The sequence below is a fragment of the Talpa occidentalis genome, unplaced genomic scaffold (assembly GCF_014898055.3).
Source record: "Talpa occidentalis isolate TD23 unplaced genomic scaffold, MPIMG_talOcc4v2.1, whole genome shotgun sequence".
In the NCBI taxonomy this organism is placed as follows: Eukaryota; Metazoa; Chordata; class Mammalia; order Eulipotyphla; family Talpidae; genus Talpa; species Talpa occidentalis.
The window spans coordinates 4,883,115-4,905,586 of record NW_026555331.1 but is presented as its reverse complement, the minus strand read 5'-3'; the positions used below and the strand labels follow the sequence as shown (position 1 = coordinate 4,905,586).

The 22,472-nt window shown below is 61.2% G+C and overlaps 1 protein-coding gene and 1 long non-coding RNA gene across 3 annotated transcripts in view; one reads left to right on the top strand and one right to left on the bottom strand.

Annotated features, from left to right (window-relative positions):
- COL22A1 (collagen type XXII alpha 1 chain) overlaps nucleotides 1–22,472 on the bottom strand; it is a 155,960-nt gene that overhangs the window by 125,843 nt on the left and 7,645 nt on the right. For both annotated transcript variants that reach the window (XM_037500558.2, XM_054691957.1), the window contains exons 2-4: nucleotides 18,411–18,569; nucleotides 15,212–15,778; nucleotides 1,628–1,702 (exon numbers count right to left, since the gene is read on the bottom strand). In XM_037500558.2, the coding sequence (XP_037356455.1) occupies nucleotides 1,628–1,702; nucleotides 15,212–15,778; nucleotides 18,411–18,501 (733 nt within the window). In that variant the 5' untranslated portion in view covers nucleotides 18,502–18,569. The remainder of the gene's footprint in view (nucleotides 1–1,627; nucleotides 1,703–15,211; nucleotides 15,779–18,410; nucleotides 18,570–22,472) is intronic.
- LOC119236679 (uncharacterized) overlaps nucleotides 1–22,472 on the top strand; it is a 119,420-nt gene that overhangs the window by 90,681 nt on the left and 6,267 nt on the right. The gene's annotated exons all lie outside the window — the stretch shown is intronic.

The following is a 22,472-nucleotide window of genomic DNA, read 5'->3' as shown; positions in this document are numbered from 1 at the left end:
CTCTCAGCGCAGGAGCCACAGGCGGCACCGCTGCTAGCGGGTGACATGCAGCCCTGGCTCCTTTCTGTGTCCTCGCTGCTCCCGATGGCCTGGGGGTGCGCCCTCCCTCCGCCACAAACTCAGGCAAGTGGCTCATCTGTCTTACCCCGGCATCCCCCACTCACTATCACGTTGTAAGGGCTGAAGGAGGAGACACATGCCCGTGTCCTGGCACCCAACGGGCGCCCAGAGTGCCCGTCACCGCTGGTGGTAGAGGTGTTTCTGCCGTCACTGCTGCCGGCTCTGACACCGGCTGGATGACGAGCAACTCGGGAGAAGCCGCAGAGGGACACTGGTCACCGCCAGGAGAAAGTGGGGAGCAGTGAGGGTTCTGTGCTGCATGAACTGGCAGCAGTTGTCCCGCGGGCATGTCCACACTCCAGGCTGGGTGCGACGGACCAGGCTGGCCAAGCAGGGTCACAGGGCAGTGAGTGGCCAGCAGCTCCGCCCCCGCACAGCCACTCGGCTCTAAACAGATTCACTTCCAGGTAATTGAGTTTCAACACGAGGAAGGTGAAAGTCACCTTTATCTCGCCAGTTGGACAAAGAATCCTGGCAGTGGAGGGGCCTCCAGCCACACACCAGGTTGAGAGCAGAGAACGCCAGCCCTGGCTATGGGCTCCTCCCGAGGAGGCAGCCCTGGGTGGCCCCTGGCCAAGGGCAGGGAAGTGGTTGGGGAGCAGTGGATACTGACCTTGGGCCAGTCCCCCAGGAGCAGCAGAGCCGGGCCTTCTACGATGGTCACTGGGTGAGGACAGTGCACCTCCCCCAACCCCAGCCCAGGAGGTTAACGCTCACACATGCACCTGCGTGCACACAGGTGACACTGCCGTCCCCTGTTCTAGAAACGTCCTCAAGTGCAGAGGCAGCTGCTGGCACTTCATGGGGCAGGGGCAGCCTGAACCTGAGCTCCGCTGTCCCAGGCCCAAGACCCTGAGTGGCAGGACCCCTGGGACAGGGGCCACTGGTGGCCTCAAGGCCTGGGGTGGGGACAGGCCCTTGGTGTTCCACGCTGGCCACAACTAGAGCCCTGTGGAGGGGCTGGGGGATCCTGACCTGGGGCCTCCTGGTGAGGGCAGGGGCTGTCCTGGAGGGGCTTCAGATTGTGCCTTTAAAGTGATGACCAGGACCCTGCCCAGGGTGACTGGGTGAGGGGGGAGCCCACTCAGCACCCCCACATGCCCCTGCACCCCATCACAGAGTCGCCTGCTGCCAGGTCTGCAGTCTGTTCTCCCACCACTGATCCACACACACTTTACGGCCCTGATCCCTTCTCGCCTCACTCCGGCGCATCTGCCCATTCACGGCTGCCGGCCCTGCCCGTCGCCAGCCGCTTCCTCACTCCCTGACTCCCGCCCGGCTCGCTCGTCCCTACACGACATTCAGGGTCTCCTAAGGGACGGTCACTGACTGCGAAGTGAAAGAAGTCACTGTCCTCCCCAGGGACAGTTTTCGTGACAAGGGCCTCCTGCAGCGTCCAACTCACTCGACCAGGACTTTGGGGCGTGGTGGGAGTGAGACGAGGCCGGCGCGGCCAGCCCTGAATCCGAGAGCTCCCGCGCAGGCACCGCGGGCGGCTGCGTCTCACCTGTGATTTCCCGGGTGCCCCCGTTGGTGTGCTTGAAGCGATCTCCCTCCACGCGCACGCTCGGGCACAGCACGTCTGCGAAAACAAGAGGACACAGATGCGTGAGCGCCGGCCACGGCCAGCCCACGAACGTGACGTCCCAGGGACCGTGTCCAGCGTGTGGGGCGTCAGCGTCCGGGGCAGGCAGAGGCAGCTCCCCAGCCACCGTCCCGTTCACACTGCGCTTGCCAAACGCCAACACTGCTGCAGGCACAGCGCTGGCCACAGGGCCCTGCCCGCAAGGCTCACGGCTGGTCCCGAAAGGAAGCGAGACGGGGTGGCCAGGACCGACACTGTGACTGGGGACGGGTTGCTGGGAGACTCAGGCACAGGCCCAACACCCTGTCGACCTGGGGATCTTGGGGGGCTTCCCCAGAAAGATGCTTGAGGCAATACAGGCAGAGAAGGTGGTTCCGGCAGAGGGGCCCTCAGACACACGTGACACATATGTGGAAACTCCAAGTCCACGTGTATCTGTGAAAGAGGACGTGGGGGCTGGGCCCACCTGAAAGGTGTCTCTGCTGCCACCCCAGGGGCTGCAGGCACAACCCGGGAAGAAGCGAATCCCAGCAGCACCCAGTGCCCGCTGTACGCAGGCAGCGGAGCTCGTCACACAGCAGGATGTCTTCTCTGCTTCATGACTCCCCACTTCCAACCAAATTTGGGAGGAAAAGAGTCTCCTTCATTGCACCAAAAATCCCAGCAAGAGCCCCAACTTTGACCTTCAAAGTCCAGGGCGCAAGGGATGACCCCACTTCTGGGTGAGCGGGCGGCTGGGACAAGTCTCTGATTCTGTGTGTCTGGGGTGAGTGTCTGCGACCAGGAGCCCATGCCCAGCACACCCTGTCCAGGGCGGCCTCGGGGACTGGGCCGGAGCCTGGGGACCGGCGCAGAACACCCTCTCTTCAACGTGAGACAAGTCAGCGCAGCGGCCGCCATGCCGACCCGGCATCTGGTTTCCTGCTGTCATCCTCATCTCATCTGCAGGCACCCCCGTCAGCTCCACGGAGTGGCCCGATTTTCCTAGTTGCTGAGTTGCTGGTCCCCCACCCCGAGCAGCGAGGGCAGACACACGATCTTCCCAGACTCCAGAGAGGTATTTTTAGTGTTTATCCTCAAAGGCACCAGGAGGTCTGAGGAGCCCCACGGAACGGGTTCTTTGGGAAACAGCGCTGGGCTGCCAGGACCAAACCCGTGAGAGGCGGTGGTGCAATGTCATCCATGTCCCCAGGCCGGGGGCCTGCCGCAGGGGAGCGCCCCGAGGCTGAGCTCTGGGAGCCCACCAGACTGCCCCGCTCATGCACCATCTAAACTGGGTTGACTCAGAAGGTTCTGTCGTCCGTGCTGAGCTAACCTCTGCGGGCTGAGAGCTGGCGCTCCTAGTGGGCAGGGCCGCCCAGCCGGGTCTCCGAAAATAAGCCGAGGGCTGAGCCTGGTTCCTCACCTGGGATGGGCAAAGACAGTGGAAGACCATGAACGCAGAGAGAGGCAGACTCTCCCAAGACGTTAGACCTTGGCCAAACCATTCTAAGGACTCGTTCCCAAAACAACCCGCCAAGCCCCGCTGGGGACATCGCCAAGCCTTGCACATTCAATAGGCACAAAAGGCAATTTATAGCGAAGTCAGGACAAATGGTGCCCGGAATACCCTCCGGCAGGCTCCCTGGGGGGAGGCCTCAGGGCGCAGCTGCTGGCAGGAGGTGGAGTTGGCGTCCAAAGTACCTCCTAGTCTGTGACCATGGCCGTGTGCACCAGGCTATTTCCACATCTCAGGTAATGATCTATTTATCTCCGCCTTAACTCATCTGCTCAAACTAGAGCATCTATAGCGCTCCAGCCACGCGCCAGGCATGGAGCCAGCTGCAGGGCACACCGACAGGCGGCTGGCAGGTCAGGCTCGCTGTCCTCCAGCACCCCCGGCGGCCTGTGCACGGGAACCGGACACGCAAGGGCTGGGAGCACAGAGTGGCCGAGACAGCCTCCTCGCATCTCTGCTGCCCAGACTCCCCTCCTCCTCAAGCTGAGGCCCTGCTTAGCCTTCAGCCCCCCACCTGCACCCCCGCCTGCCTCCACTCACCCTGGCCTGGGAGGAAGCCCTCCACCCGCGTGCTAGAACCCAAGGACCACATGGGAGGCCTGTCCCTCCCCAGGTGAGCTGGTCTTTGCTCCGCTGTGTCAAGTTCAACTGTTCACTGCCTTCACAGCTCCGGGCACAGAAAGGTCCTGCACTCACATGGGCAACACCTGAGCGGAGACGCTGAAGGGCCGGCTGGGCGGGGATCGTCGTGGTGCCATCATCAGGGAGTTTCACAGACCCCCACCATGGGGCTTCCCGCCAGGGCCCTGCAGCCTCAAAGCCACCTGGGAAACTCCCTGCTCAAAGCAAGCCTGTGTCTACTCACTGCCCAGCAGCAGCTGTTTCTGAATCGCCCCAGGGGTGGGCACCCCCAACCTCAGCAGCCACGCCTGTGAATCCTCTCAGCTTCTCCGCATCTGCCCCAGTGCCACCTATGGGCTGCAGGGGCCAACCATGGGTGAGGGGCCTTGCACGCCCTGCTTCCCACACTCTTGACAGTGGATGGGGTGGGGCAGGTCAGAAGCACCCAGTGGGGACAGGTAGAGACAGCTGCTCGGCCTGAGAGGGCCCCTTCAGAGAGGGGTTCACTTTGCTCCATGGAGCCCAAAGGATGGGACTCAGGTACAAGGGAGCATGGTGAGACCTCCCGCAGGGCAGGTGAGAGGTAGACCAGAAACACAGTGTGGAGAAGGCCCCAGAAGGCCTGGTGTCCACAGCAGCCGCTGGGACAAACCATCTCCTCCCCAGTTTTGAAAAAACAAAGGATGGGGGCCTCCCTAGTGGCGCAAGGGTTAAGACGCAGCCTATGAAGCTGTCCGCAGCCTCTGCAGCACGAGTTCGATCCCCGGCCGGCCAGGGAGAAACCCACATGGCGCAGCAGACCTCTCCTGTCTCTCCCGCTGCTCCCCTCAGCAGTGTACTTTGGTCAATCTGCCTGTTCTGTTCCCCACTCTGTCTCTGGTGAATCCTCTCACCACCTGCACCTCTGGCCTGCACCCCAGCTCTTGTGTGCATAAATAAATCTTCAAAAAAAAAAGAAAAAAAAAGGATGACTGACCAAGCCCCACAGGCCTCCAAGCAGGGGACTTTGCAGCCTCCACCCACCTCCCCGCCCCTTGGCTCTCGGACAGATGGGCACACAAGATAAGGTTCTATTTGCTGCTTCCAGTCCTGGCCACAGTCTCTCCATCAGCTTGTGGCCTGGGATCAGCCGCTTCTGTGTCCAGACTCAGGGTCATGTCCCCAGATTTGGCCACAGGGCCAGAGGCCAGAGCCCAGGAAAGCCGGGAATGGGTGCCAGCCTGGGCCCTGAAGCCTCGTGGGAGCAGAGGGCACCCGGGATCCCGCCACAGGCTCCCAGGTCCCAGGGCAGGGGCAGGGCTGCCAGTCCGGCCCCTTGTTAGCTCCAGTCCCCTGAGTATGGAGGTGGCTTCCTGGAACGCCTGGCCGCATTCCTGCGGCACTTTGGTGAGGCTGGCGGGAAATCACAGCCAGATGTCAGGGAGGAACAGCTGGCGTGGCCTCCCCGCCCTCCTCTGGACACAGCGGCTGGTGACGGCAGAGCTGGCACTGGAGAGGGGCTGGGGCCTGGGGTCTCTGCATGCCTCTACCCAGAGCATCCACCGGGGCTGCACTCCCAGACCCCACCTGCAGCCTGGACCAGCTACCCCCCCTGCTGCCCCCCACCGGCAGCGAGAAGCAGCCAGGCTCCAGGTTCACCACGAGCTGCCTGATCTTCCGGCCTCGCGAGAGCGTGACTACATGCCTGCGGGCTCCGGCTGGCGCCTCCCCAGTTCCTGACTTCCAGCCTGCCTCCACTCACCCCAGCCCTGCCGCGAGCCCGTGTTCTCAGGAGACGCCCCCATCTCTCGGGGTCTCCCTGTGTGCCCTGCCAGTCTACTTCCTGGCTCAGCCCCATGTCCACGCCCCGAGCACCCCCGGGTCCCTGGGCTCCTGCTCACGTCTCCGTCCTCACCTGGACCCTGGCTGGCCTCACGCAGCTCTGGGGTACCAGCCTTATGTTCCCGAACATCCCTTCTGCAGCAGCCCAGGGCCTCCGGGTGAGGAGTCCGTGGTGCAGGTGCCCCCTGACATCACATGACCCTGAAAGAGTGAGCCTCATTCGGGGTCTCATCCTCCCACTCTGCCCAGCAGGTGCACCCAGAGCCCAAGCCTTTCCCTGAAGCTTCGACGCACAGGCCCGGGGTCCCGGTGAGGGTGAGCGCAGAACAAGAACGCACCTTCTCCCGCCACTGGAAGTAAAATCACCATGTGAATGTGCAGTCCCCTCCCCGAGCTGGGGCACTTGGCAAGACGCAGTGCCCGTGGGAGCGGGTCTCGCCCAGTGGATGGTGCTCTCCCTCCCGGCAGGTGGCACCAGGGACCCAGTGCTGGCCACCCAAGGCCCCACAGGGGGCAGCGGCTAGGGAGGATGCGGACTCCTGCCTGGCCTTAGCACGCCTTCTACTCCCACTAGGGCAGGAATTCCTGCCGAGGCCTGGGCAGAATTTAAGGATGCCCGGGAAACCCCTCAATGACAGGCAGAGGAAGCATATGGAATGCAGAGGGTACAGGAACATGGCGCGTGGACAGCAGGTGCTGGCCCATCACTGCCAGCGACCCCGCAGCCGACCCCTCCGTGTCCGCCCCTCTCCAGACAGGGTGCCTGTCCCCCTTTTTGTCCATGGAGAGAGGGTCAGAATGAGGTCACGCCTGGCTGGCGGCTTCTCCGAGGGTGAGCAGGCAGGGGGGCTGGCGCCATGGCTCCCCGGCCCGTCCTCTGCCGCCTGCCCGCCTCGCTGGCACCTGCACTTCTCCTGGGAGGACTGCAGGCCAGGCTGAGGGCCGCCTGGCGCTCAGCACAGGGAGCCCCAGTGCCCCTCCAGGCCGGCAGCCCATTCCCACGCAGGGCGCGACGCAGGCTCTGGAGAGCGGGGGGCTGAGGGCCGGGGTGGTCATGCCCCGTGCAGGGGAGACGCGGCCACGTCTGCGGGGCACAGGCACGGGTGGCTGCTGGGGCTCCGGGCTCAGGTGGAGACGGGAGGCCGCAGGGAAGGGGTCATGTCCAGGCGTGGGCCTGGCGGGGCAGAGACAGAGACTGTTCCTTCTCCCTGACGTATACAATTAAGGAGGAAAGATGGATTTTTCAATCACGTCCAGTAATTTTCTAATAACCTTTGCAGCACATAATGGGCATGAATAACCTGTGGGCCGTTTCCAGGAGGGACCCCAACCGTGACAGTTTCCAGGAGGAACTCCCAGTGACCTCTGGGCGGGCAGGACCTGGCCTGCTGCTCCTGGAAGCTGACACCGCCGAGGGCCAAGCCACAGCCGTCCACGTGGAGGCCCCAAAGCCGCAGCGGATGCTCGCTGGCCCTCCCAGCCCGGCCCCAGCAGCACCCAAGTGTGTGTGTGGGGGGAGGGGGTCTGAAGACAAGTGTGTGCTGTGCGTCTACGTGGAATGGAGGGTGGGGGTGATGGGTAAGGCTTACGGTACAGTTTATGCGCGGAGGGCGGTGGTTGGTCTACATAATGCATGTTTGTGCTGAGTGTGAATATGGTGCATGTGAGTGACGCCTGAGTTAATGGTGTGCAAGGATGTGCCTGTGCCAGGCATGGTGTGTGGATGGTGATTTGTGTATAGTATATGTGTCTGTGGTGTTTGTGCTGTGTGTGGGGTGTGTGCATGTATGAGCTGTGTGTGTGGAATGTGAGTATGAAGTAGGAATGTGGTGTGTCTGATGTGTGCTGTGTGTATGGTGTGTGAGGTGTGTGAATGGTGTGTGAGGTGTGTGTATGTGTCTGAGGTGTGTTTGTGTCTGAGGTATGTGTGGTATCTGAGGAGTGTGTGTAGTGTCTGAGGTGTGTTTGTGTCTGAGGTATGTGTGGTATCTGAGGAGTGTGTGTAGTGTCTGAGGTGTGTGTGGTATTTGAGGAGTGTGTGTAGTGTCTGACGTGTGTGTGGTGTCTGAGGGGTGTGTGTAGTGTCCGAAGTGTGTGTATTGTCTGAGGGGTGTGTGTGGTGTCTGAGGGGGTTGTGTGGTGTCTGAGGTGTGTGTGGTATCTGAGGTGTGTGTGGTGTCTGAGGGGTGTGTGTGTCTGAGGGGTGTGTGTAGTGTCTGAGGGGTGTGTGTAGTGTCTGAGGTGTGTGTGGTGTCTTCTGAGGGGTGTGTGTGGTGTCTGAGGGGTGTGTGTGGTGTCTGAGGGGTGTGTGGTGTCTGAGGGGTGTGTGTGGTGTCTGAGGGGTGTGTGTGGTGTCTGAGGTGTGTGTGGTATCTGAGGTGTGTGGTGTCTGAGGGGTGTGTGTGTGTCTGAGGGGTGTGTGTAGTGTCTGAGGTGTGTGTGGTATCTGAGGAGTGTGTGTAGTGTCTGACGTGTGTGTGGTGTCTGAGGGGTGTGTGTAGTGTCCGAAGTGTGTGTATTGTCTGAGGGATGTGTGTGGTGTCTGAGGGGGGTGTGTGGTGTCTGAGGTGTGTGTGGTATCTGAGGTGTGTGTGGTGTCTGAGGGGTGTGTGTGTCTGAGGGGTGTGTGTGGTGTCTGAGGGGTGTGTGTAGTGTCTGAGGTGTGTGTGGTGTCTTCTGAGGGGTGTGTGTGGTGTCTGAGGGGTGTGTGTGGTGTCTGAGGTGTGTGTGGTGTCTGAGGGGTGTGTGTGGTGTCTGAGGGGTGTGTGTGGTGTCTGAGAGGTGTGTGTGGTGTCTGAGGTGTGTGTGGTATCTGAGGTGTGTGTGGTGTCTGAGGGGTGTGTGTGTGTCTGAGGGGTGTGTGTAGTGTCTGAGGGGTGTGTGTGGTGTCTGAGGTGTGTGTGGTGTCTGAGGGGTGTGTGTGGTGTCTGAGGAGTGTGTGTGGTGTCTGAGAGGTGTGTGTGGTGTCTGAGGTGTGTGTGGTATCTGAGGTGTGTGTGGTGTCTGAGGGGTGTGTGTGTGTCTGAGGGGTGTGTGTAGTGTCTGAGGTGTGTGTAGTGTCTGAGGTGTGTGTGGTGTCTGAGGGGTGTGTGTGGTGTCTGAGGGGTGTGTGTAGTGTCTGAGGGGTGTGTGGTGTCTGAGGGGTGTGTGGTATCTGAGGTGTGTGTGTGTAGTGTCTGAGGTGTGTGTGGTGTCTGAGGGGTGTGTGTGGTGTCTGAGGGGTGTGTGGGATGTCTGAGGGGTGTGTGTGTGTGTCTGAGGTGTGTGTGGTGTCTTCTGAGGGGTGTGTGTAGTGTCTGAGGTGTGTGTGGTGTCTGAGGGGTGTGTGTGGTGTCTGAGGGGTGTGTGTGGTGTCTGAGGGGTGTGTGTGGTGTCTGAGGGGTGTGTGTGTGTCTGAGGTGTGTTGTGGTATCTGAGGTGTGTGTGTGTCTGAGATGTGTGTTTGGTGGCTGAGGTCTCCAGGGGACAGATGATGGTGGGGTGTCTCTGCCTGGCCGAGGGGAGACGTGGCCGAGCCTTCGCCAGCCTCCTACACGACCTCGCGACAGAGGGTCCCAGGGCCTAGTGCCTGCAGCAGCCAGCCTGGTCACCCCGCTCCTGGCCTGCCCCCAAGGTCCATGCACTGCAGGCCCTTTGCCCGCTGCTGCCTCTGCTGAGGCTCAGTGCCCACAAACACCGACACGCTGGCCGCCCCACGCCACTCCACGCTCCACGCAGCGTTTCTCAGAGGCCTACCCCTCGGGCCCTCACGCGGTCACGGCACCTGCTTCGTTTTCTTCAAGTCACCTGTCACTGTTCAGTCACCGTGGCGTGGGCACCTTTATCTCCCTTTCCTTCCGGAAGGTGGATCCCAAAGCAGGTGACTGAAGTGTCCTTCACCAGGGGGTCCTGTGAGGTGAGCAGGGTTGCGACCCCAACTGTGCTTACAACAACAGCCCAGGGAGACACACAGACAGACGGGCAGACAGACAGACGAACAGGCAGGCAGGCAGGCATGGTCTTAGGTAGGGTCCTGAAACACCCGCCGCTCCAGGAGGCCACAAAGGCCCGTCCAGCCCATTCCCAACCACAAACAAGCTGTGCTGTTTGCTGAAAATGTGTCACAGGACAAGGGAACGAAGCAGAAAAGTGAAGCTAATGATTCATTCAGAAGTGACAGGAGAGCAGGGCCACCCCTGACTCAGCCCAGTAGCGCCCCACAAAGCATCTGGACATCTTGCCCTACCGCTGGCCATGGGCCCCAGAGACCAGCAGAGGCACACACAGGTCAAAACGCAGAGATGGGGTGTGGATGCAACAGCTCTCCCGGGAGACCCGTGTGAACAGGGGAGCAATCTGTACCCCCCAGAGCCCCCTCACCATGCGTCCCACACCTGACTGTCTCTGCCTGTCCACATACCTGCCTCGTCTAAACCCACTCTGGTCTGTCTCCCCTCTTTCTCCCTTCCCCCTCCCCCACGGCCCCTCTCAGATCTGTCTCCTCCTCTCTCTCACCCCTCTGTCCATCGCGTCTGCCCCCACACATTGGCAAGTGAGCCCGGAGCGGGAGTGGCCCGTGGGCAGCATGGGGCTGAGCATGAACAGAGACGGGCAGGGGCGGCCAAGCGCCCGTGTCCCAGCCCCACTTAGCATGGGAGGGGTCCCTTCCTCCCGCTAATCCCTGGTTCCATCTCTGCCCAATCGTCAAAGAAGTGCCCGAGCCCCGGGGAGGGAGTGAGGACCCCCCAGAGTGTCCCCAGAATAGACACAGGCGGAGGCCACTGCGGCATTCCACAGCTCGCTGAGGCAGCCGATAAGCTATATAAAGGCTGCTTGTGGCCGCGGCGGGGCCTGGGGTGGAGAAAGCTCTCAATTACAGCGCTGCTCTGGGGCTGGGCTGTCCTCAGCCTCGGACTGAACCCCCGGGAACCTGCCCACAGAGAGGCAGGAGTTGATATGGAGCGCCGGAGGCGCTTCCCTGGGGACCCAAGGCCAGAAGGCAGTGAGTTCCACGCCCTCTTTTAGGGCCGCTGGAAGAGGCCACGGGGCTTCAGGACGCCGGAGATGGCCCTGCCACGACCATGGCCGGGTCTTACGGTCCAACCACTGCTCTTGAGGCCACAGACACTCGCTCTCCTGCACATACTAGGGGTTCTGTGACCTGCTCACTCAGTCCACGAGCAGCCCCTGGCCACCATGTCTGAGCCAGGCCTGAGATGGCACAGGCAGGGTCAGTAATGAGCAGTCCATGGCTGGCACAGCAGACCCCAAAGGGACAAAGAGGCTCGGGCAGCTGAGTCAGCACCGCAGGAGGAGTGTCCGTGACACCTGTTCCCTGGGAACCTGGACAAGTGCTCAGCCCCTGTGCCTCGCGCAGCCATGATCAAATGGAAGAATCAGAAAACCCACGCAGGCTTTGGTGTGGCCTCCACACCACCATGGCCTGAGAGAGCATCACCAACCGTGTCACAGACCTGGAAGCTCTGGGGGCCTGGGCTCCAGGGAGCAGGGAGTCCCAGGCCTTAGCCTTATCCCCACAGAACAAATCCAAGCCAGGCACCACCAGGACGCGAGGAGCAGTGTCACGCCCAGTCCAGCACAGGTCACTGCACAAGCCCACACCAGCAGTGGGCAGAAGCCTGGGTGCGACCGACCACGTGAGGAAAATCACTGAGCGGCACGGCCTTCTCTCTGAAGCCTGACACCGGAGGCCGACGTGCAGCCAGGATCACAGACGCTCCTGGCAGTGTGCTCAAGTGAGGCCTGGGGCAGAGGACAGGGCAGGCCCCTGGGGGCCCCAGAGCCTTGGAGCAAAGGTGAGGCCTCTGCAGTGCCCACGCAGAAGTTCTGGTGAACCCCAGGCCCTTCCTGCTCCCGCTGCACCCCTTCTTCTGCTCACATGGACACTGTCAGCTGAGTTTTCAGACCAGACAGCCTGGCTGCTCCCAGACAACCACCTGCACTGCCTGAGCATTGAGGGAGGGCCGCTGCACCCCAGCCCAAACTCCGGCCCCTGACTTCCTGTGCACTGCCCTGGGATTCAGCGTCCCCTCTGGAGGGGAGCCCCAGGGAACCTGCTGTCCTGCAGGGCTGCCCTTCCTCCCTCTGTAGCCAGCTTGGATGAACGGAAGGGCTTGGGGAGCAGAGGGACCTCAACTCAGCATCAAAAAAGGAGGGGGAAGGAAGAGGGATTTGCTGCGTATTCCTATTCTCACGGGGGAGTAAGTCTTGCACAAGCACTTCTCACACCACATCACGCCTCAAGTGCAGAATCACTACCCATTACGCGGGTCTCCTGCACAAGTGACCTTGTTTAAAGGTCACTTTAAACAAAGTGCAGGCAGCTCCTCCTCCATCTGAGCTTGTTCCCGTCACAAGGCGCAGACTTTGCCCTCAGGAAGTTTATATTCCGTGTGCGAAGACAGCGCCCAGGCATTCACACTCGCTTACGTGCACCCTCCAGACTGTGCTCACCTGCTGCTCTCCTGGGGACAAAAGCTTCTCCAGGTCAACATGGGCGCCACGCAACAGCCCTGCATTCTGAGTAGCAGGTGTGCAGGGGACCCGCGTAATGGGCAGTTGTTGAAGGAAAGAAGGAACGGTTACCAAGACACATGGTTGGGTTATTAAACCTGGTGATGAATGAATGACTGAATTAAGTCGGCGGTTCCGACAAGGCACAGTTGGGTGGTTGAAGGGGCATGAAGGCGGGGTCAGGTGGATCAGAGGTGCTGGGCGCACGGCTGAGTTGCTGAATGACCGCGAGAGTGGGCTGGATTGAGTCAGCGCTCACCACAATGCAGGGCGTGTTGTTGAAGCTAAATGAAGGGACTGAATTGAGTCTGATGACTGATGCGACACGACGTGTGGCTGTTGGAAGAAGGAAAGGAGTGCTGGGCAGGAGCACTGACCGTCCCAAACCTCCATATTGAATGTCTGCGATCCCCAGCCTCCCACACGCCGTGGCTGCTCACAGCAGCTCTCGATGGGGCCGCGAGGCCGCCCGGCTCCCTCCCCGGCCGAGGGATTTCTGTTTGTTTGGACTTGGCCAGGCTCCTTGATTTACCCTCACTACACGCTGCTCCCCATGTCCCTGAGGGCTATTTTGTTGTTATTTTGCTTCTGACTGAAGCTCGGGGTTTGTTTTGTTTGTCACCAGAACAGAGCAGGCCTCGTCAGCTGACAGCTGTATTGACGAAAGCGGTTCCTGCAGAGGCTTCGGACGCGGACGTCACTGGCGCATCTGGGGAAGCCTGGCGCTGGCGGCCCTGAGGGCCTGGGAGACACGTGGACATGCAGTGGCCTGGGCCGGCCGACTCGGCATCCCCTTCTCTCTTACAGCCCCCAACTCGCCCGCCCGGATCACACCACTTTCCTTGAGGCTGTGGGGCGGGAACGAACCCCAGCCCCAGGGCTTAACAGGGTTAGGTGGTTTGGGCCCCAAATAGCAGCTCCTCATCCGTGGCGAGGCATGACCCGCAGCCTACTCCGAGTCCAGGCCTGCAGGCCCTGGGGGCTAGGACAGCGGTCTCAGCACCTCAGCAGGGCCCAGCTCACCGGCCCCAGGGTCTCCTCGCCCGCTCTGAGCCCGGGAGGCTGGCCGCCTGGGCCCCACGTCAGGCGGGGTTGGCGGGAAAGTGGCAACTTCCTGCTCCCTCCGGGTCATGGGTGGGTGGCAGCTGTGCCCTCACCCGCGGCGCCTGTAACACTCCGTCCCTCCAGTCAGCTGCTGTCCCCACTCGTCCCAGGGCCTCAGCCTCCCTCACTGACCTGGGCCCTTTCTGAGCAGACCTGCCCCTGTGTCTCTGTGAAAGCTGTTCCCTGCCAGGACCCCGGCGACAAGAGCAGAGCTAACACCCGGAACGAAGAACCTGGACCCGGAGAGTACGAGAGCCCAGGGTCACTGATTGAGGCCGCTGGCCTCTGACCCCTTCGAGCCACAGGGTGGGGTTCCCAGTGCCCGGGGTGTGGGCGGTGTCACCCGCTTCGGATGCAGGTCAGAGAGGGTGAAACCCGCATCCCGGGGCACACAGGTGGCTGCTGAGGCCGATCTACCCAGGCCCGCGGTCTTATAAACTGGGCGCCACGTCCCAGTGACTCCACCTCTTGTGACAACGGGACAGAACCAGCCACACCCCGACCCGCCTCGGCCATGTGGGCCAGACAGCTGCGCTGTGTCCCCCCGATCCCCGAGCCACCCCGTCGTCCTGCGGCTCACACTCCTTTCAACACAGACTGTCGGCCCCCAGCGTGGCCTCTGGGGGAGCAGGCCTGGCTGTAGTCACCTGCAGTAACCTCAGCTGCCCCCACAGCCAACTCGGAGAGGGGGCTGTCCTCGGAGGGACCCCCTTGGAGTCCCGGAGGTCATCTTTCAGGGTCTGAGCCCCAAGATCCTGCGTCCTCCTGCCCTTCCTTCTGCCCCTCCCGACACAATCAAAAGATTCCAAACAAATACTCAGAGCCCGGGCTCATCAGAGCCGCCAGGCCCACAGCACCTGACCCCTGGATGCCAGCCGACTCTGGCCAGGTAGTTCCAATACGTGCAGGATGCCCATTTTCTTAGGGTTCTCCCCCCGCAGGCCCAGGGAGGGAAGAGGACCTGATCCCGCCACCTGCTCGCACTAGCGCATGCATCGCTGGCTCCGATTCAGCCGAGACCAGCAGACACTCCCCTTGCAGACAAGAGGACGCAGCCCAGACATTCCAGCAGCCTCCAAGGAACCGGCCCCTTCAGTTTATTGGGCACCTCTGCCTCCCTGGAGGAGGCGGACAGGCCAGGACCCTGGTGATGGTGTCGGGTCCGAGCCCAGGATGCGACTCTGGCCACCAGGGTCACCAGCCACTTGAGGAGCTCATGCCATAGTGCTCAGGGAACCCCTGCTGGGGGCTGTGGACACCCCTACCCCGACCTGTACTGTGGGTCTGCTAATCCTAAGCGGCCTGTTCGGCCACCATTTTGTTACCTGCGGCTCTGAATTCCTGCACAAGGTCGGAACTGCCCGGTCACAGGAGCCCAACCTTACAAGGTGCCTTTCAGATCAACCAAGAACTTAAAGCTTCATCACCCTGGGAAGGCTTTGCAGCACGACAGGAACGCCCGGGGGGCTGAGGACCGAGGCTTATTAAACACGTTTCCGACTTATACATCACAAGGTGAGATCGGGAACGCCCGGGGGGCTGAGGACTGAAGTATGACAGGGGACCCCAGAAGCTGATCGGTGGAGATCCTTGCTGATGAGATTGAAACCCTGAGCCCAGGAGGCGGATCAGAGCTTCATCTCAATTACAATACCGGGTCCTCAAGCAGCTGAGAAGCGCCTGGAAGCAGACTCAGAACTCTCGGATTGATAGTATGACAGAACACGTTTTTCTCTAGTTTCACCCCCTCCCTTTTCTCTCTGTCCGCCCCCTCACAACTGAGGCTGGACAATTCTTCCACCAATAAAGAGGCCAGGATCTTGCTCTTCGGCAGCATCCTGCATTGTGTAGCCTGCTCCACGACGCCCGTTTTGTTTTATCAGTGGTGGTGCCCGACGCAACACTGCCCCCTGCCCCCACCCCCGACGTGGCCAGGACCCCACACTCACTCTCACACAGGCGCCGCCGCAGCTTGCCCCGGATCTTGTCGATGGCGTCGAAGTCAGACACGTGGAAGACGTGGGCGGCCTTGGGCTCCGAGGCCATCTCCGCCAGCTCCTCCTTCAGCGCCTCCCCGACGCCCACGGCGAAGATGCGGATGCCTGCCCGGTGAGCAGCGGCCGCGGCGTCCAGCACCAGGTCCTGGCTGCGGCCGTCGGTCAGTAGGATGGCCACCTGCTTGAAGGCGCGGTCCCCGGGCCGGCCGCCGGCCTGCGGGGAGAAGCTGTGGCGGGTGAGGAAGCGCAGGGCATCGCCCGTGTTGGTGTTGCCGCCGTGGAAGGCCAGCTGGCGCGCAGCCGCCTTGACCGCCTCCCGGGAGCTGAAGCGGCCCAGCTCAAAGGCCAGGCTGGGCTGGTCGCTGTAGCGCACGACGCCCACGCGGGTGTGGTCAGGGCCCACCTCGAAGGTGTCCACCAAGTTGGCCACCCACTGCCGGACCTTCTCAAAGTCCTCCTTGCCCACGCTGGAGGAGGTGTCCAGGAGGAAGACCAGGTCATAGTGCACAGTCTTGCAACCTGCAGGGGCAAGAGGAGGTGACCAGCACATGGCGGGCGGCAAGGGCACTGTCCTCACCCACACCACAGCCTCCCTCAGCACCCACGGCCCCTCCCGGCTGCCCCTGGCCCAGACCCCTTAACGCTCCCGTCCCATGACCCAGGGTATCTCCAAGGCTGTGGTCAGCAGGCTCAGTGGACACTTACAGAATCACCATAAAAGCGATTCATGTTCACTGAGCGTCCCCATATCTATTTCTTTAAATACTGCCATTCTGGTTAAAAAGTGACTGTGGTTTTTAAGTCCTATGACACACCAAGCATGCCCATGTCAGAAAACTCAGAAAAGGAAACCGAGAAAGGCCCTAAATGCCCGGATTCCCGTCTCACAGAACGGGTTGCCACCCCTCGCCCCAGTGTCCACATGGCATCCCCTTCTCCCTGGATGGCCAGCGGGGCGGCCCTGGGCACACTGACAGGGAAGCCCTTCCCGCGTCCAGCCGCAGGCCGGGAGTCCACTCCGTTGCTGTGGGCAGGTGGTTGCCGGGGGCATACAGTTGGGGTAACCCGGCTCCCGGAGCTTCAGTGCTAGAGATCGCAGGAAACATGTCGCAGTCACACATTTCAAATGCAAAATTAGAGAAACCCCATAAAGATTTATAAAAACAGGCCTGCATCTGGCTGGGACGGTGCGTCTAAACTGCACTGCTCCTGAGTAAGCAAAATGCACACTTCATCATTGATTTCTGGCCCGCATGGCGACCCCGCGTGCTCATGTCCACCTCAGTCATCGAGCAAGAGGGACAGTGTTTTCTCGACTCCAGAGTGCGGCAGAGTCCCACAGGGGAACCAGCAAGGGCCCTGGCCTGGACGCCGTGGACACCGAGGGGCCCGCCTCTGGGGACATCCGGCACGAAATAAAAGCCAACAAGCAAGGGAAGCCATTTCGTTCAGCTGTCAGGTTGGCGAAGACCACGCAGCCAGCGTATGTGGACGCCAGCGGGACACCGCTCCCTGCTGCAGGGACGGCCAGTCACAACCAATCTCGGGGTCTCACAAGCCTCATGAGGCGGCATCTTGTGAGCTACCAAGTCCAAATGTAGACCCCCCGCCCCAGAAACCAGCTCCATAAATGGGAGGGGAAAACAAGCAAAAGGATCCGCTGCAAGGATGACTAGCAAACTCCTGGGGGCCCTGCCCAGCCACCAGGTGGGTCTGCCGGGGCCACCTGAGCCCGCAGGGATGGACGCCTCCACACAGCTGCGTGTGGTGTGTGTGCAGTTGTGTGCGGTGCGGGAGAGCCTGCAAAGGGCAGCCCACCCACTCCTCAGAAGCAGAGCCGGCGGTGAATTTATTATTTCATTTTGTGTTTCTGATTTTGTATTCACGAGGGATGAATTAAGTCGGGGAAATCCCAGGAAGATGATAAAGTCACCAACGCAAGTAAGCACGCACACCGCACAAACCTGTGCACAGAGGCATGTACACACACCTGCTCACACGCACACGCACGCCCAACCCACCACACCTGCCTTTCCACTCGCCCTCTAGCGCCTGCAGGACAAGGCAAGGCCCCCGGGCTGGAGTGACCCCACCAGTACTGGTCTTTGGGGTGTATGTGCTCAGAGGGTGCACTCAGAGTTAATTCCCAGGGAGTTTTTCTCCTCGACTCGAAAGGTCACCTTTGGTCTGGGGCAATTATGTTGCAGCCTGTTCGGGATAATTGGCAGTGTGGAGCAGGCAGGGCCGCCTGCGGGCTGTAATCCTTGAGCAAATTTGTTTGATGGTTGCACAGGCTCGTCTGTAGCGAGGTCTCCCCGGGGCCCTTTGGAGAGCTCTGTGCCTTTCCTCCCGGAGGCCAGGGACCAGCTCCCAGGACTGTGCGTGTTGAGTGCCATGTCCGGGAAGGGCCCGGAACCCAAGGTCCGCGTCCTGGCTCTGGCCTCAGCTGGGCAACAGGCAAGGGCAGGTGACCCCTGCAGGTGACCACTTCCCTCTGGGCACCACTGTCCACTCTGAACTGAGAGCCTGGTGGAGGCGCTCTCGGGCCCCCCTCACTTCTCAGAGTGATGACCCCGAGTCAGCCTGGACTTGGCCTCGCCTGACAGACACAGATGTCCCAGAGCCCCGCGGCCAGCGCTGGATTTCCAGCTTCACGCTGAGAGGCCCCCAAAAAGTGAAATACCTGGGAGAAATTTATGAAAAAGCAATACGAAGACACAGTCTTCAGGGTGGGGTCTCACTTGCAGACTCAAGAGAGCAGTGTGGGTTCTGGGCCAGCACTCCCTGTGTCGTCCACCCTGCCTGGGGGGCTCTGGTCCTCGCTTCACCTGCCTCACCTGCAGCCTGGGGACAGTGCTTCGGTCCAGTCATCCAGCGAGAGCGAAAGCCCCAGCGAGTTGTTCCAGTTAGCAGCAAGCGGGCCCTGATGGAGGGCTCTGGTAAGAGTGACTCAGCTTGATGGGCCCTTTCTAAAGTGGGGGTGGGGGTCACCTGTCCGTGATCTACAGAGGTGTGTGCCCCGACGGGTCAGTCTCCTATTCTCTTACACTCACAAGCACACATTAGCTCACACACACACACTCCCTGACACTCATATCCGCATAGCCGTGCACACCCACTGCTGGGCCCCAGCCCCGCCTTCGAGGCCCACCTGCCCTCTGGGCCTGACAGCCGTGGCCCCCACTCCACAGCAGCAGCATCCAGAGCAGACAGGGCGCGGCGTTCCCTCGGGGGCCGGCCATGGTGCGCGTGCTCGCGACCAGCGCTTCCCAGCCAGGAGGAGCAGCGTCGGGGTCTACCGGAGCATCGCCTGTGGAGAAGACACAGGCATAGTGACAGCTGCAGCCGAGACGTCCACACAGCGACCTGGGCAGGAGCTCCCCGACCTGGCCCCTGTCTGTCTCACCCCCATACACAGCCCCCACCTGTCTCACCCCCAACCCAGCCCCCACCTGTCCCACTCCTGACCCAGCCCCCACCTGTCCACCCCTGGACCCAAGCTCCACCTGTCTCACCCCTAATCCAGTCCCCACCTGTCTTACCCCCAAAAACATCCCCCACCTGTCTCATTCCTCAGACTGGCCTCTTCACACAGCCCAGTGTGACCTCCAAAGAGCAAAGCCGCCCTCACCTCCCCATCACCCACCACACCTCTCCCACCTCCAGCAGTGGCAAACACGGCTGCCCGTGCCATCCCACCAACTACCTGGGACCAGGCCCGAGGCCAGAGGTCGCAGCTGCTTTGGGAAGAGCTGCTCCGTGTCTGACCTTACGAGTCAACACCTTTGTGCCTACGCCTTTGCCCAGGTCTATTTTCTTAGGGCCCATTTGTAGGAGAATACTTAGGGCACCTGAGTCTTGAATGGCTGTGTCAGTGGCTGCTGCCTCGGGCCCACGCTCTCCTTCACCCAGAAGGGACCCTTCTCCCAGACCTGGGTCTGTCTGGAGCCACGCTCCTTTCACACAGGAGCCACGGGGCACAGCAGCCACCCCACGAGAACGACCAGAGAGCTCACGGCAGATGGGTGCCTGCAGCAGGTGCACCGCGTGGCTGTAACAAGACACAGCCCCTGCCATTCGCACGACACAGTGTCACTGGAGGGGCTGGTGCTAAGCGAAGTAGAAGCGATCCAGGGCAGCAAGGGCCCTAAAACTGGCCACGGACACTGCCTGAACAATTCACCAGTCACCGTCTGTGTGCCTCACCCACGCCCACACTTGCAAGGCCACCCAGGCTCAGAGACCAGCAATAATGGGTGCAGGGGCAGGATGGGCCAGAGCAGGATCTCATGATCGAGCAGACGGGCTAAGGAGAGTCCTGGAGCCCTCGGTGGCTTTTGCAGGCTTTTATTGGGCTTCACCAGGCACACAGCAGGCAGGGGTCACGCTTTCTGGGCTCCCCGGCATTCTGATTCTTCTGGTTATTCTGCTCCTTTCGCTCTGCTGTTCCTCTGGCTTCCCCACGACCCCGCTCCTACAAGCCCAGGCTCAGCCAGGTGAATCCCATCTGTGTGTCCCACACCCCACTCCAGGTGCCGCCCTCAGGCAGCACTCAGGAGCGCAGATCCACCTCCAATCCTGCTGGCAGGAGGGCAGAAAGCCTGATACCTTTTAGCTTACCCTACAATGGGGTTTAACAACCCAGGGAAAAAGAGCTACTGAGGCCAAAACTGGCCGTTCGCCTCGCCCAAAGTGTCCGGTGCTTTAAAGTCCTAAATGCAAACGCTCCCAAGCTGGCGTCCACCCCCACTGCGGGCCTGGAGCTTGCGGCGGCCAGACCACCGCGGGAGCCACCGCGGGAGCAGCTCACCAAGACAGCGGGAGACACGACAGGAGGTGCTCGCCAGAGCTGCCCAGATGACCCGGAGCAGCAGCAGACAAGCGACACTCAGGACGGCAGCTGCAGCGGCCGAACAACCCAGCAACAGCCCCACTCACAGCTCGGCGAGGCGGCTCCGGTCTCTGCCTTCCCCGCCAGGCCGTGACAGCAGCAAAACTGGGAGCAGTTTCAGCAGCTCAGCCACTTGTAAAGCCGCCGAACTTTTCTGGGGGATTCTCCACATCCTTCCAAGGCCCACAGCAACCTTCTGGAAGCTCATCGGCATGATGGGGGCAGAAGTCACTGACCCCAGAGTCGCCGAAGATCCGAAAATGCTGACATCCCCAACACTGACTCCCGAACACCCCACCCCAGGGCCCTTCGGCCATCCCGGATATCCCTCCTCAGAGTTGGCATATCCCTCCCCATACTTCGTTGGCACTTTCCCTGGGGCTCCCCGTCCGCACCGCACCCCTCCAGGGGGCGCCACCTGTAACAGACTTTGGCTTCAGCCCCCGTTCCGGAAGGAGCAGGACAAACACCAGGTGATTTCACTTAATTGTGGACCACAGGGAAACAACAAGGGGTCAGACGAAGAAACCAAAAACAAGGCCTAGACATCTGCCGATGGGGCTGAAGCCACCAGCGCAGGAGAGAGAGGACGGAAAACAGAGGGAGGGGTCCGTGGGCTGTGGTGAGGGTTACAGGTGCTTTGGGGTGCAGTGGTGACATATCCTCAAAGGTGTGAGCCTCCTCCCCTAAGTCATACGCAGTGGCGTAAGCGCTGTTACCTCCATGGAAATAAAAAACTGCTCGCCCAGCTCACCGGAGAGGAGGGAGCAAGGGCGTCTGAGGGACAGGGAGAAACGTCCCGACGAGCATCCCAGGAAAGCCGGTTACTCCACCTTCACTCCTGCCCCAGCCTGCCACCCTGGGCGGTTCCACGTGTGTAGGGTAAGGCAAAAAGTGTCAGGCTTTTCCGCCCTCCCGCCATGAGGATAGATGAGGGAACCCTGCGGTCCCGAATGCATGCCTGATGGCGGCACCTGCAGTGGGTGCACCTGGGCTGAGATGGAGTTTATAAGGGCGGCGTCTCAGGGACACCAGCAGAAGCCAAGAACGAAGAGAGAGCAGAGAAGCAGAGAGAACACGCGAGAAGGCCGGAGAGCCCAGATAGAGTGAAGACTTGCTGGGGGCTGGGAGGCCTGCCAGCCCCCCGGCCCCCCAGCACCCCTGCCTGCCATGTGCCTGGTAAGTCTAAATAAAAGACCTGCAAGAGCCACTGAGGCCCCTGACTCCTCCTTGACCCGGTCTGCTGCATCAGAAAACCTGCTCTGTGTCCATTCCTGCCCCTACAACATGGTACCAGCACAGAACTGTGGCGTGTTCGACCGGGACGGCCACGCAAGTGCCTTCCGTCGTGTCTGGTTCTTACATGTGGCTGCGATCACGTGCTGGCGTTTCCTTGAGGGTTTGGCCTCTATGTGCACGGGAGGGATTGGTCTGCCGTTCCCTCTTTTTGGAATAGCGTCATATGTTTGGTGTTAGGCTCTCGACGGCTTCACAGGAGTCGATATTCTGTGCTGCTATGTTCTGGGGCAGCCGCGGGGCCGAGGGCGACCTCTCCTGCCCCCGCCCCCGGAACCCAGGGGGTGGTCATCACAAAATGCACCGAGGGAGCTGGCCTGGGGTGGAGTGCCAGCTTTGCTCCGAGCATTTCCTCTCCATAAAATGGGGTCAAGCTCCACTTCCTCGGGGTGCTGGTGCTGGGAGGGATGCGTGGAGTCATTTTTGCAAAGCAGGCAGCCCCATCCTGGCACGGTGGGAGCACACTCAGTGTGAGGTTCCCAGCAGCCAAGTTCCCCACCCTCCCGGCCGCCTCGGTGCAGCCCCAGCCAGCCCGGCACCCTCATCCGCCTGCATTGCCAGACCCCGAGCCTTCCTGGGGCTGGGCTGCCCGGTGGGCGTGAGCTGGCCACGCCCCCGGAGGCAGAGTGCTGCCCTTAGTCTCCAAAAGTCCAGCAATTAATCCACTGAGCCGAGTTCCTTCCACAAACTGCCCAGTCACCATGGTAACCAGTGCTCCCTATTCAGGGGCCCAGAGAAGGGGGAGGACTCTGAGTGGAAAGCAATTTCCAGAGAGAAAATGAGATTTGGTGCAGCGCTGGGGCAGCCAGGGCAGCAGACGACTCTGGCTGCTTCGGGGGCCTGGTCGCCGTCCGCGGGGTGGAGGACAGGCGGGGGAAGAGGCTGCTCTGTGTGTTGCTGGGGTGACAGGCACTGGTCCAGGCAGGAATCTGCCAGAGACATAAAGGCCTGGCATGGCTGTGTCCAGACCACTGAGCTGAGTCCTTCTGTCACAGGCAGCTCGACACCGGCGCCCGTGGGCTGAGC